At 48.1% G+C, this 13,203-nt stretch overlaps 1 protein-coding gene across 1 annotated transcript in view; it reads right to left on the bottom strand.

The window, feature by feature from the left end:
* Positions 1-2,132: 2,132 nt before the first annotated feature.
* Positions 2,133-13,203, bottom strand: part of LIMD1 (LIM domain containing 1) — a 75,437-nt gene continuing 64,366 nt past the window's right edge. The window contains exons 5-8 of the mRNA XM_004419599.3: positions 8,785-8,915; positions 8,078-8,129; positions 7,497-7,565; positions 2,133-6,225 (exon numbers count right to left, since the gene is read on the bottom strand). Of these exons, the coding sequence (XP_004419656.1) occupies positions 6,088-6,225; positions 7,497-7,565; positions 8,078-8,129; positions 8,785-8,915 (390 nt within the window). The 3' untranslated portion in view covers positions 2,133-6,087. The remainder of the gene's footprint in view (positions 6,226-7,496; positions 7,566-8,077; positions 8,130-8,784; positions 8,916-13,203) is intronic.

Genomic DNA, 13,203 nt, shown 5'->3' with positions numbered 1-13,203 from the left:
ATCACAGGGTCCTTAAAGAAGCAAGGTTAGAGAGGAGGCATGACGACAGAAGTCAGAGTGATGTGGCTAAGTAATGTGGGCACCCTCTAGAAGCTAGAAAAGAGCAAGGAATGGCTTCTTTCCTAGCACCTCCGGAAGGAAGGCAGCTCTGCTAACACTCCTGTAAAGCCCGTTTCTCTGGAACTGTGGGATAATAAATTTGTTTTAAGCCGCTAAGTTTGGTTATTTGTTACTGAAGCAATAGGAAACCAATATAGTCTCCAACAGAGAGCAGCGATAAGCCCCTCTTCAGCCTCACAATGAGTTTGTTAGGCCAAGTAGCTGTAATGAAAAGAAACACTAAAGGACAAGTTATGGCCCCGGTAGCCAGAGTAGGCAAACAGCTCCCTCTGGGTGAGATTGCCCAGGACAGAATCTCAGCTCCATCTATTGGTCCTTACTGTCTGGAGAGTTACTTCACCCTTCTGTGTCTCAGCCACCTTGTCCATAAAATGAGGGATTATAAGGAGTACGGTCCTTGGAACAGTATCTAGTCCATGAGGAGCACACATTAGACGTGAGCTGTCACCGCTGCTCCTGCTTTCATCCTGGAATTTCAAACCAAACCAGATTCCCCACTGCTTCAGCCCAAATGGCCCAAAGGCCTGGGCCAGCTAGGATCTGTTATGACTGTGCCATCTCTTCCCAACTCCAAGTTCAGGGATGTCATGTTGATAGCCTGAAATGGGCCATCCTGAGAATGTTTACATCATAGAAATCAGCAAACACTCCAAATCAGGGCTTAATCTTTTCCCCCAAAAGCTGACTTACCAGTACACCATGGCCCAGACCACCCTTTTCCCTGACTATATTTTCATCCCTTGTAGCATCAGGGTCATAGAAAACGGCAGCCTATGTTTGTAATATCAGAATAACTGCTCTCTGATCACTTAAAAAGATGTTTTATTTTCAAGTAAGACAACCACAATAATCAGCATCCTCGCTCTCAGCTTTCCCATGTCCTTGCCACATCAGAACTGGCAGCCACCAGAACTAAACTGAAACCTAAAACAAGCCCATGGAGCAGCGAAAGACAAGGAGCTGGACCATCTCCTCCACCCTAAGGATTCTTTTTTTTTTTTTTATAATTTTATTTACTTGTTTTTCCCCCCAAAGCCCCAGTAGATAGTTGTACGTCATAGCTGCACATCCTTCTAGTTGCTGTACGTGGGACACGACCTCAGCATGGCCGGAGAAGCGGTGCGTCGGTGCACGCCCGGGATCCGAACCCGGGCCGCGAGCAGTGGAGCGCATGCACTTAACCGCTAAGCCACGGGGCCGGCCCAACCCTAAGGATTCTAACCACACACTCAACCCCCTCACTCTGCAAGTCCTGCCTTCTTTCGCATGCTTGCCTCAAAGCTAGAGGGCCACTCACCCCTGGGATTCTTTGGTCATAACTTCATTAAAAAAAAAATCAACATACACAAAAGGGAAGGGAACATACACAAAAGGGAACAGAAAAATGACCACCACTGCAGCATGACCTTAAAAGTCTCACTATTAAGGACCCAGCTGAAGAAACTGCCAATTCTTGGAAAATGATTCTCCAAGGGTCTCTCACGTCCCTACACATCTCGTGAGCTAGGCACCAACTGCCTTAGTTCCAGAATATCTTTTCAAGGATGTTTGTGAACAGTCTTGGATGGTAGAGATGGTGTCTCTCTCTGGAGCAAAAGTCAGGCAGGCTTACTGCCCATTATAAAATACTGTGGTTCCTGAGCTTGGGTTTCCTCTTGTAACGTAGTCCACTGCATGTGCAGGTATCACCTGGCCCTCTTCATGGGGCCCTGCAGGAACTGGAGCTCAGGGAACCAGTGCAAATGCTGGTAAAGTGAAATGCTACTGCTGTTGCTGTGAGTAATAAACTGTCCTTTATCTCTGACTAGGAGTCTCATAACTTCTGCCAGGACCCATGAAACCATGGCCTGCTAGCTTATTTAGCTTACAAATAGGGTAAAATTTGAGACCCTAGACAGTTCTGATACCCACGTGTTCCTTTAAGAATCCAGAGCTATAAAAGACCAAATCCAGTTAGCAAAAAGCACTGTCTGCTTATTCCACACACACAAAAGAAGACCCAGTAAACATCATTATGTTGGAGAGCACTTTAATAGTCTACAAATTGATGCAGTTTTATTGTCATGATATTTTGAATCTTATAGTAACAGTAAAATTTTGAATATTTCATAGTAACAGTAAAATTTTGAATAATTTTATAGTAACAATATTTTGAATAATTTTAAAGTAAAAGAAGAGAGAGGAAAATAATTCCCTCACAGTGAAATTTTCATACACTATACGGAATTTCCCACATCTGTCCAGTTCTGGCTCAGAACAATACATAGCTAATATATTTTAGTCATTTTTTTCTACTACTTTTAAAAGTTATTTCAGGGGGCCGGCCCCGTGGCGTAGCGGTTAAGTGCGCGCGCTCCGCTGCTGGCAGCCCAGGTTCAGATCCCGGGCGCGCACCAACGCACTGCTTGCCAGGCCATGCTGTGGCGGCGTCCCACATAACGTGGAGGAAGATGGGCACGGATGTTAGCTCAGGGCCAGTCTTCCTCAGCAAAAAGAGGAGGATTGGCATGGATGTTAGCTCAGGGCTGATCTTCCTCACACACACAAAAAAAAAGTTATTTCAAATAGTAACTGGGAAATTAGGACCTATCCCTGGCACAAAGGAGAATACAAAGAATTTGGTTTCCTGGCAGACAGAGTTTTAACAAGTGCATCAAGCAACAATAGTTGGGGGTCAAGTCTTGCACACATTCTTTGCAAGGGTACCAGCAGCCATCCCAGCTCTCATAATTTTAGGCGCATGAGAAATGGCACACAAAAACGGCATGCAAAGGACTGTGAATTCCAAATAATTCTCTCAAGTCCTAAGATTTCTGTTTTTCCTTTTGTAAGCATGACTCAAGCCCATGAAAACAAGGCGATGGTAGCACTTAAAGGCGATCAGAACTCCTTGATTATCTCATGGGCCACCCAAGACTCAACGGCATCACCTCAGTGGACTCAGCTGAAACAAGTTTTCGCTTGAGCACTAACCATGGAGAAATGGAACGTCCTGCTGCCATGTACAGGCAATGACCCAGACAAGACTAAATGCTCTTCCGTGTAAGAGATGAACCAATCACTCTTTACTCAGCGACAGATGGGGGAATAACATGAGAGAGAAAATATCCTGGTACAGCAGGCCAAACTGGGTTACTGGCTTTTCTTAGACCACCCAGGCAGGTTTTTGAATGGCCCTAGCTAGGGGCGAAAAAAAAGACAAGAAAAAACTAAAGGGCAAAATGAGGCAAGGCAGAAGGCTGGAGGCTGGCTTTGGGGTCTGGAATCAGGCCCTAATTCTCCTCGTTTATCTAAAGTCCAAGAGCTGTCTAGGGAACTCAGGAAGGGCTATTGGCTCTACCTTTTAAGACATACTTATTCATCCCGGTCTACCAGGTGCCTGTGTTTTCTTTCTAGGTGCCTATAAATACAACTCCATTACAGTTCTATTTGGCTAATAACTTATAGAACATTTAAAATATCAGGTAGGTGGACATCTCCTCATGGCTTTTGTGTAAGGGCCCAAGGAGAGAAACAACTGGTGCGAGATTCCCACCCAGCGCCCTCTCCAGGGATGCTGATGACAAAAGAAGTTGCTGCCCTGATTTCTAGAATGTCTGGAAATTCTCTTACTGTTCTTCTTCAACGATGCAAAATGCCATATTTGCAGAGATATCCGAATTACTTCAATCAAGGCCACTTTAAAAATTTCATTAAAAAATTAATCAGATTGTTTAACTAATCAGTTACCCAATTTGCAGACAAACCCCTGCCACTTCTGACAGTGGCTCCGAGGCCATTTCTTCACTCTGCTTGACTTGGAAGTGGAGCAAAGGTGCGTCAGCAAGGCCAGAAACGGTCCTCGGTGGGCAAAGACAGGTTAAGACACACTGGCTGGCTTCATTTGCCCACAGCCTTGCCAGAGCTGAGCTGGGCAGCTTGACAGGAGAGAGGGGTGTGACCCCCAGGTCACAGCTCCACGCATTCACGGGCTTCAGGAGGCCCAGCTCGTGAAAAGGGACCAATGAAAGCACGCAGCCCGGGCTAAAGTGACATCTGGCAAAGGACTCCAACAGAATGCATCTAATAATAATGGAAGAGACTATCCATGGTGCCAATTCTGTGCTTCTTACAAGTAACTGCTACCAAATGAGTCAAAACAAGGCCTAGAAGTGGAGCCAAGACCAGTGAAAAGTCTGCGAGTCCCATGTGCCTTGAGCTCCACTGACCGCCCTCTGTGGCCCCAACTGCCCAGTCCCCTCGCTCTGGGTGTGGGGTGAGGAGGCAGAGAGCGGAGGCCAGATGCCATGCAACTGGCCTGGCTGCGAGCGGTGAGAGGGCCCCGCCCTCCTGTGACAAGGCCATGGGGCCCTCCCCACAGGCTGAGAGAGCAAGTGCCGGCCAACCTTTTTTTTTCTTCACAGCTTCTTCTCACTGAAATACCAACGGGTATTGACCTCTAGCCTCAGGAATGTGACATGCAGGGCAAATTCTGCCTCTTCAGTGTAGAGATGGCCTTGAAATCTTGCCAGTGTGTGGTCCTCCCTTAGCCCCTGCCACCCCAGGGTGTCAGCGTGATGAAATGCATAAGGCAACAGCACCCAATTTCAATAGGATCTGTTCCCAGCTGACCTTTAGTTAAGACTACAGTGCTGTGACCTGCTGGAGTCTAGCCTGTGTGAAGCCTGAGATTCCTAACACACCAAAGAAGGCATCTGAGTTCAGCATGATGGCTGAATTCCTCCTTAATCTGAGACTTGGTAAAGCTCTTACCTGTGAGGTATTTTTTGTTTGTGGAAGACTGTGAAAGCAGAGGGAAACACTTAAAAAAAGAAAAAACAGACAAAAGCATGTACCTTATACCGGTTTCTTCCAACATAGTGCCTGTGTCAAGAACTGGGCAAGAGAGAAACCTGTGAAATGAATATAATAACTTATCTGGAGGCCCTCCCTCCCTTGCTGGCCTAGAGATCTCACACACACAAAAACTCTCCTCATTTATAAGGGGCTAGCTCTCAGCATGTGGGCAGGACTTCCAAGTGTTAAATAAGCGAAATAGGCACAAGAGATGTCCCCACATAGGATCCTGAGACTTGCCTTGGCAGGAGCGACTCCAAAGTCACAGACTCTGGACAGCTCCAGATAAAAAGCACAAATAAGGGGCACAGAGAGCCTGGTGCCTGCACCAAGTTCTCGTCCCAAAGCACACTTTGCTAGAACAGGGCAAATCTCCATCGGGCCCCTAGCTGCCTTGAAGGGAGTGAAGATTTGCAGCAGCACAGAAAATGCTGTCAGTGGACGAGCAGGAAACTCTGTCTCGCTTATTTCAAAACTTAGCTCTGGCTGACCAAGTAAATTCTTCCTAAGATACAAAGCACACGACGGGGCTTCCCTCTTGCAATAATGCAATTAAAATTTGCAGCCATTTTACAAAAAAACTGAAGCTCTGGGATGGAAGAAACCATAGGGAGTGTGTGTGTGTACGTGTGTGTGCGCACGTGCGCACGCGCATGCAAGTGTGTATAAGGATGGGAGGGGGTGTTTGGGTGCAGGTGTTTTCCTAAGAGGAGGGAAAGGGTTGAATGTACTGGCAGCTGAAATCTCTCTTCCGAGGATATTGTGAAATAAGTCCAATGCAAACCTTTCCCTCTGAAGCATGAACTGTTCCCAGAGGGGACAGGAGGGTTCATTCAGGTGCACTGATGCGATCTCCTGTCACATGCCACATGCTTGCTGGAGTGTCTTCCTGAGTAATCTGGTGAGGGTGTGGCAGTGGAGAAAGGCACTTGGAAACTACACATACAGATAGGCAGGGTTCACCCCCCAGGTTAAAGGCAAGGCGTCCCACACGGACGTGCAGGAACTCGCCTGCCCACCCCTTCTCCCTCCAGCCCAGTTCCACCCCAGGGCCGCTGGAATCAACAGGCAGATTTCTCATTGGGCAACCCTGGCTCTCATGCGCGCCATGCCGTCTGTGAGAGGCTCTGGCTAGAAGTGGTGCTGGTGAAGGGCTGTGGACGAGGGGCCTTTCTCCAGCCTCTTGACATGGCAGGAGTGACAGAACAGGTGGTCCTCCAGCGGGTAGCAGCGGTGACCGTCTTCATCATTGAGTTCCAGACCACAGTCCTGGGGTAAGGCAAAAACGTCCAAACGTTTTGTTTGTAGCAAAACAAAACAAATGGACTGTAAGACTGACACAGTCCCCACAACCAGCAGAAGGTGTTGCACGATTCTGTAGAGGCAGAAAATGCCGGTGCAGAAGCACACAGCTCCTGCCTAGGGAGGGTCTGGACCGTGCTGTCCGACACAAGAGCAGCATGTCGCTCTCAACTTGAAATGGGGCTGGTGGGAATCGGGATGTGATGTCAGTGTAGACACACACCAGATTTCCAAGACTGAGGACAAAAAGATGTTAAACATCTCATGAAAAATTTCTTAGATTACATGTTGAAATAACATTTTTGATATATTGGGTTGAATAAAATATTATCACAAAAATGAATCCCACCATTTTTTTTTACTCTTTTAATGTGGCTACTAGAAAACTTAAAAGTACACATGCCTTGAATTTGTGGCTCTTGGATTTCTATTGGACAGTGCTGGTCGGGAATGTAAGGAGAGGACTGTCGGGCAAATGTCTTCACCATTTTCTCCAGCACCTGGGGTACCACTGACAATGATTCCCACCTATTTCTTCAGCTGGCAGTGGGATCAGCCTCACACCACCACCCGCCACTCACCCCACGCACAGTCACAAAATAAACCTATTCTCCTTCCATGGGTGAATCCACTTAATTCTGGCTGAAACTTCACAGGCCCTTAAAGTGTTTGTTCTCTTCACAAGGGCTTGCCTGACAGTCATGGGGCACCAGTGGCTCCTTCAGCCTAGGGTGTGACACAAGGACAGAGAAGGGGCAGATGGGCCCCCACCCACCTTCACACCAACCAGAGACATGCCTGTTTCCAAGGGGGGTTTCTTCATGATATCCAGGGCTCGGCTGAGAAAGGGGCTCTTGGCAGATACCACAGCCTATAAGTTGGAGGGGAGGGAGTCTATTCCCTAAACCACACAACTGCCTGACAATCTGGTTCCCAAACAGGACCTGAAACACACTGCACACGACCCTCCCAGCTCTGCAGTTTCAGGGAGAGCAGCTGTGATGGTCTCAGGACTTGGCAGTTATGAATGTGGAGAAGATAGTAAAGACCTTTATACCCCAAACATCTGCATCCTCTCTAACCTCCCCCCCAATCACGTTTCACCCCATTTCCTCCATCAGCTCTGGAGGGCAGCCCCTTGCCCGAATCTTGCTGACCATCTCATGCCCCAGTGAACCCAGGATGCTTTTCTCTTGGACTTCTACAACGGGCTTTGGGGACCTTGGCAGGGTGCCTACCTCACAGTGGTAACACTCCACATGGTAGTCTCTGTCCATGGACACAACACGGATGGTCTCATCTGAGCCCTGGAAGAAAGGAAAGCAAGAACAAGAGGCCAGTTGAGGGGCCCACAGGGCTCCACATGCTGAGGGGGTTGGGGGATTCTGAGGTAACAAGCAGGCAGCCTTAGGAGAAGAGCATAAATGAGTAGTGGATATAACACTAGTAGGAGAAAGGACGCAGTCAGCTGAGGAGAGGAAGTGGGAGGGACAGCAGTCCTACCTTCTGGAACGTCAGAGTCAACACTGAAAAAACCACCTACACGGATGGTTCTTTTTAAAAAATTAATAAAAGGCAAGCTTTATGCTTATCTTCTAACCTAGGAGTTAGTACCAAGTCAGAGTTTGACCTGATTATAGGAACAAACAGGTCACAAGAAGGACACTGGCCTGGGGATGCTGGCTAGTGAGAAAGGAGCTTCTTGGTGAGGACACTATTTATCTCAGAGCTGAAATTTTGGAAGGGTTTATTTTAAAGGTGGAAGAACAGGACACAGATCTTGGAATGACCCAGGAGCAGGTCTGAAAGAGCCTCTTACCTCAGGTGGAAGGATGGGAAGCCCACAGGCTGCACACTTGGGGGCCAACACCCTGGAGGGAGAAGCAAAGGAGCAGTAAAGGCACATTGTGGTGTTTCTGGGAGGCAAGGCCCAGAATGAGACTTGTGTCTGGAGCCTGCAGGGAGCCTTGCTCACTGGCCCAGCCCTGTCTCCTGGCCGGCGCTCTCCATGTAAATCCTGCCAGCTCTCGTGTAAAGACGAGCACGGCTCTCCCTCTGGGATATGCTTCAGTACTGCTTCAAGATTGTTCCTCAGGGTAACAAGCACATTTGGCTGCCTCTCCCTCTCCTAGGGATCGAGACCAGCCTGTCTGTTTACTCCTTCCTGGTGCCTAACATAGGCCCAGGCAAACTGAGGGAAACCAGCACCGAATCGGCGCCTTTTGAAGTCGTGTAAAGCTGGAGCCACAGGGCTTGGTGGTTAATCCTGAGGCCTAGCAGGCAATCTGATTACAGGTTTTTATGCTGTTTTTTCAGTAAACATGATTCTTTAACCAGCTCCTGCCTGCATGGGCATCAACTGACCTCCCGAGGCTCCTGCTACACCCCTCGCCATTAAGCCTGTGCAGGACTGTGGACCAACAGTACAGGCAGCCTGCAGCTACCCCAGCAGGCTTCCATCTTCAGCTCTGCTGAGAGCAGCGTGGCTTACACAGGCACCTCCTCTCGGCTCCCAGCTCTCCTTACTTGTGGTAATCTCGAACACAGTAGATCTTGTTCTCTGAGTCCACGGTGAAGGGCACACCGTCTAAACACTCGTTACAGATGACACAGCGGAAACAGCCAGGGTGGTAGGATTTCCCCAGGGCCTGCAGGATCTGGGGGCGCAAAGGAAGAGGCCAGGACTCAGCAGGGATTATGGGGAAGGAAGGGATGGCAGAAGGGAGAAACACATCAGACCAAGGGACCATATGAGCAATCAACCACATGGGGCTCACTCATCCCAATTTCACTTGGACCAAGGTCAAGATGACAGGGCAGGAAAAGCTCATCTAGTTAGATGTATAAACAGGAGGGAACCAAACAGGATCCTTCTTCTGTACTTCATAAACCTCCAGGAACGAATTTAGAGGGCCCCCATCAACAAACTTTTACAGTTTTTTGCAGGAAATGATGCAAAGCAGCGCCACGAAAGGATCCATCCCAGATTTGGGAAGCAGCAAGTACGTGGAAAGATTAAAGGAAATACCACATGGAAATGGCAGAGCTTGGAAAAAACCTCTTAACTTCTGCCTCCTGGGTGCCCTTTCTAAGCAGCTTTGACTCTGCAGCATGAAAATCCAGAAGCCGTGACTTGGCGGGCCCCTGATTATCTCAAATCCAAGTGTAAGCAAAGCCTCTTTGTTGTTTTTAAACACAACAAAGAGAAAGCCCCACAAACCTTCTTCCTCTCAGCATCATTCGATCTGGATGTGATACCCGGAACTGTAAGAGGCCATCTTGAAACCAAGACAGAGCCGAGACAGGGAGGGTAGGAGAGAGAAGAGATGGAGAGAACACCCTTGGTGATGCCAGTGAGGAATCAAATTAACCCACCATGGAACTGCCTGCCTCCAAACCTCCTGTTAGGGGAAATCAAACATTTTTCCTATTAAGTCAGTGGTTCTCAAAGTGTGGTCCCTGAACCTGCAGCATCAGCATCACCTGGGAGCTTATTAGAAATGCACATTCTTGGGCCTTGCCCCAGATCTACTGAATCAGAAACTCTGGGGTGAGGCCCAGCAGTTGGTGTTTTAATAAAGTGATTCCGATGCATGCTAAAGTTTGAGAACCACCAGTCTGAGTTAAAATGAGTCTGGGTTTTTCTACAATTTGCAGTTGAAAGCATCTTTGCTGACTCAAGAGGAGATTCATTTCTGCGATTACCTGCCATGAAACTTAGCACAAACAACTGAGCTATGGAATCAACACCAGCAAGGCTGCACCCAGATACTCATCTGCAAGGAATGTGCAGAATTGGCTTCAGGATTCCGGAGCGGGGGCCACACAGAAAGCCTTCCAACAGGCAGAAGGAAGGGGACTTGGAACTGAGGAAACCCTTGTCAGTGCTCGTGAGGCCTGTGAGAAAGGTGTGTTGTGTCCCGGCTCCTTCCAGCGCCCCAGTGCTGCCTCCGAGGCCAACCCCACACCTTGCACACTGCAGCTGAGGGGTAAGGGGGGGACTCGGTGCTACTCCAGCCTTCCTCTGACAGCTCAGCTTTCAGGCTTCCTCAATTCCCTCTGGGGTTTCACTAACCTTTGAGGCCCCTATTAAGCTGCCAAATAGTAAAAACAACCGGCTGGGCTTCCCAAGTCCACTTGGCAATCTGGACCTTGGGATGCATTTCGACCCAAACTAATGCTGTCTTGGCAGAAAGAGATCCTCACATTAACTTAATCCACACTGTTCCAGAGGTGTGGTAGGATAAAGATGCCATTTTGCTGCATTCTGACTAGTTGTAATAATTTTTTTTTTTTTTTGTAAGGAGGACTAGCCCTGAGCTAACATCTGATGCCAATCCTCCCCTTTTGTCTTGAGGAAGATTGGCCCTGGGCTAACATCCATGCCCATCTTCCTCTACTTTATATGGGACGCCGCCACAGCATGGCTTGACAAACGGCGCATGGGTGCGCGCCCGGGATCCGAACCTGCAAACCCCGGGCCACCACAGCAGAGTGTGCGCACTTAATTGCTGCGCCACCAAGCCCGCCCCCAATAATTTTTTTTTTAATGTGGAAAAATGCCCAGTTCTAACCTTCAAGTGCAGAGTATTCTCCCCGATTAACAAAGGGGGGCACAGACAGACAATTCACACAGAGTTGGACAACTGGGGTTCTGTTGGAGAACAGGGGTAGTATCTGAAAGAATCTTCCTCTGCATTATGACAATTCTTGGCAGCAGTTAAGGGTTCTGTTTTTAAAACTGGGTGTCACTACCAGACAGACATTTGCTGAAAGTTTTCAAGTCCTAGGGAAGACCTGTAAGAATCCAGGTTCAACTTCATACTACCCCGTGTGGTAGAGACGGTCTCCAAAATTCAATTCCTCCCGTTCCTGTATGCACAGGCTGATCCTCACTTCAACAAGTGGAGAGGATTTCCCCTGCCTTGAGACTTTCTTTAATCAATCGAATGAGGAAGAAATGAAGTTCTGAGATTTCTGAGTCAAGGATGTAAGACTGGCAGCTTCCGCGTCCTCTCTCTCACTATAAGGAAGCCCACACTAGACTACCAAATAAGACTATCAGCCACAGGGAGAGAGGCCTGGAGGGTGACAGGTCATCTTGGCTGTTCAACTCTGCCACCAGCTGAGCACAGCTGAGTAAGTGACCCCAGTCAATGCCACAGAGAGCAGAATAATCGCCGCCTCGCTGAGCTCCAGCCTAATTCTCCACTCATGGAATCGTGATAATAATAAATCACTGTTGTTTTAAACCACTAAGTTTTGGGGTGGTTTGTCATGCAGCCATGGGTAAATGAAATACCCTGAGGCCCAAAGAAGGCTTAGGATACCCAGAAATAAGAGTAGGGTATAGTCACGTTCATAAATTTGGACACTGTTGACCTCACATGTGGTGGGTTTGTCAGGAGGACTCTAAAATCAAGGACAGGGCCGGCCCCATGGCTTAGCAGTTAAGTGCGTGCGCTCCGCTGCTGGTGGCCCAGGTTCGAATCCTGGGCGCGCACCGACGCACCGCTTCTCCGGCCATGCTTAGGCCGCGTCCCACATACAGCAACTAGAATGCTGTGCAACTATGACATACAACTATCTACTGGGGCTTTGGGGGAAAAAATAAATAAATAAAATCAAGGACAGATTCTGCTAAAGAAATCGAGCCCTGTGGAGTCTGGCAGGCACTTGGGGAGGTCGGGGTGAGGGTGTGTGGCTCCTGCCTGCCTCCCTTGGGGGAACGGGTGGAGGGCCATGTTCCCAGGGAGGCCTGGGCTACTAACAAGGACACAGCCCTCACAGGGCTAAGCTCGGCTGTGATGTGTCAGGGCCAGACAACAGCAGGTCCTCTCACGAACAGGGTCGGCTCTGGTCCACTGTTGTTTTATACACGTTAGCATAAAGCCAGCAGGAAGCAGTGTTTATGTCCATCAAAGACATGTGTAAGAGTGTTCACAGCAGCTTTATTCATAAATGGCCCAAAACCGGGACCACTCAAATCCCCATCAGCAGGAGAACGGACAAATAAACTCCTAAATCCATACAATGGAATTCTACTTAGCAATGAAAATAACCGAGCTACCAACACAGGCAACAACATGGTGAATCTCAAAAACATTTTTCTAAGCGAGAAAAGGCAGACCCAAAGGACTCTATACCGTATGATTCCATTTATATGAAGTTCTGGGAGCAGCAAAACGAATCTGGGGCAATAGAGGTCAGAATAGTGGATACCTCTATGGGAGGGGGCTCTTGTCTGGGAGGAGGACAAGAAGGAACTTTCTGGGGTGTGGGATGTGGGAAACGTTCTACTTCTTGATCTGAGTGGTAGTTACATGGATATATGCATATGTAAAAATTCATATCAGCTGTACACTTAAGATGTACACCCTTTACTCTGACCTGTTTCTCAATAAAAAGGTAAAAAAAAAAAATAGCAATGATTAGCAATTCCCTTCTCCAGAATGGAATTAACGAGTCAGCTTAGAGAGAGATTTAATAACTCTTTCCAACTAAAAGAATGAAATATAATCATTTCCTCTGACCAGTATATTAAAGAAATTCTACAGGCCTGATGTCCAATGGTGAACGATTTGATACAAAACGAACTCTGTATTCATGAACCTCACAACCTCACTCTATAAGGAAGTCAGGAAGGAAAGACTGTCCCCACTGAGAGATAAAGAGACTGAGGCCCAAGAGGCTGAAGCTCAGAGAGCCAGTGGCTGAGTGAGGAACAGAACGTACAATACTTACTCCTTGTTCCCCAGTCTCAGAACTAATGGCCCGCAAACTCATCTTAGGAATGGACTGAGCTGTGCAGAACACGGGGCAAACAGCCGTGTTTACCTGACTTTCTGCACCTGACTCAAGGGAGCTGAGATTTCTGCAGTAAACACAGGCTCCGTTTGCCATCTCACCTGGGACGCCACAAGGATCACAGAACATCATAGGGAG

This window comes from Ceratotherium simum, chromosome 5, assembly GCF_057802395.1.
Source record: "Ceratotherium simum simum isolate JZ-2026a chromosome 5, ASM5780239v1, whole genome shotgun sequence".
In the NCBI taxonomy this organism is placed as follows: Eukaryota; Metazoa; Chordata; class Mammalia; order Perissodactyla; family Rhinocerotidae; genus Ceratotherium; species Ceratotherium simum.
The sequence above is the reverse complement of the archived record's forward strand: the minus strand, read 5'-3'. Positions and strand labels throughout refer to the sequence as shown.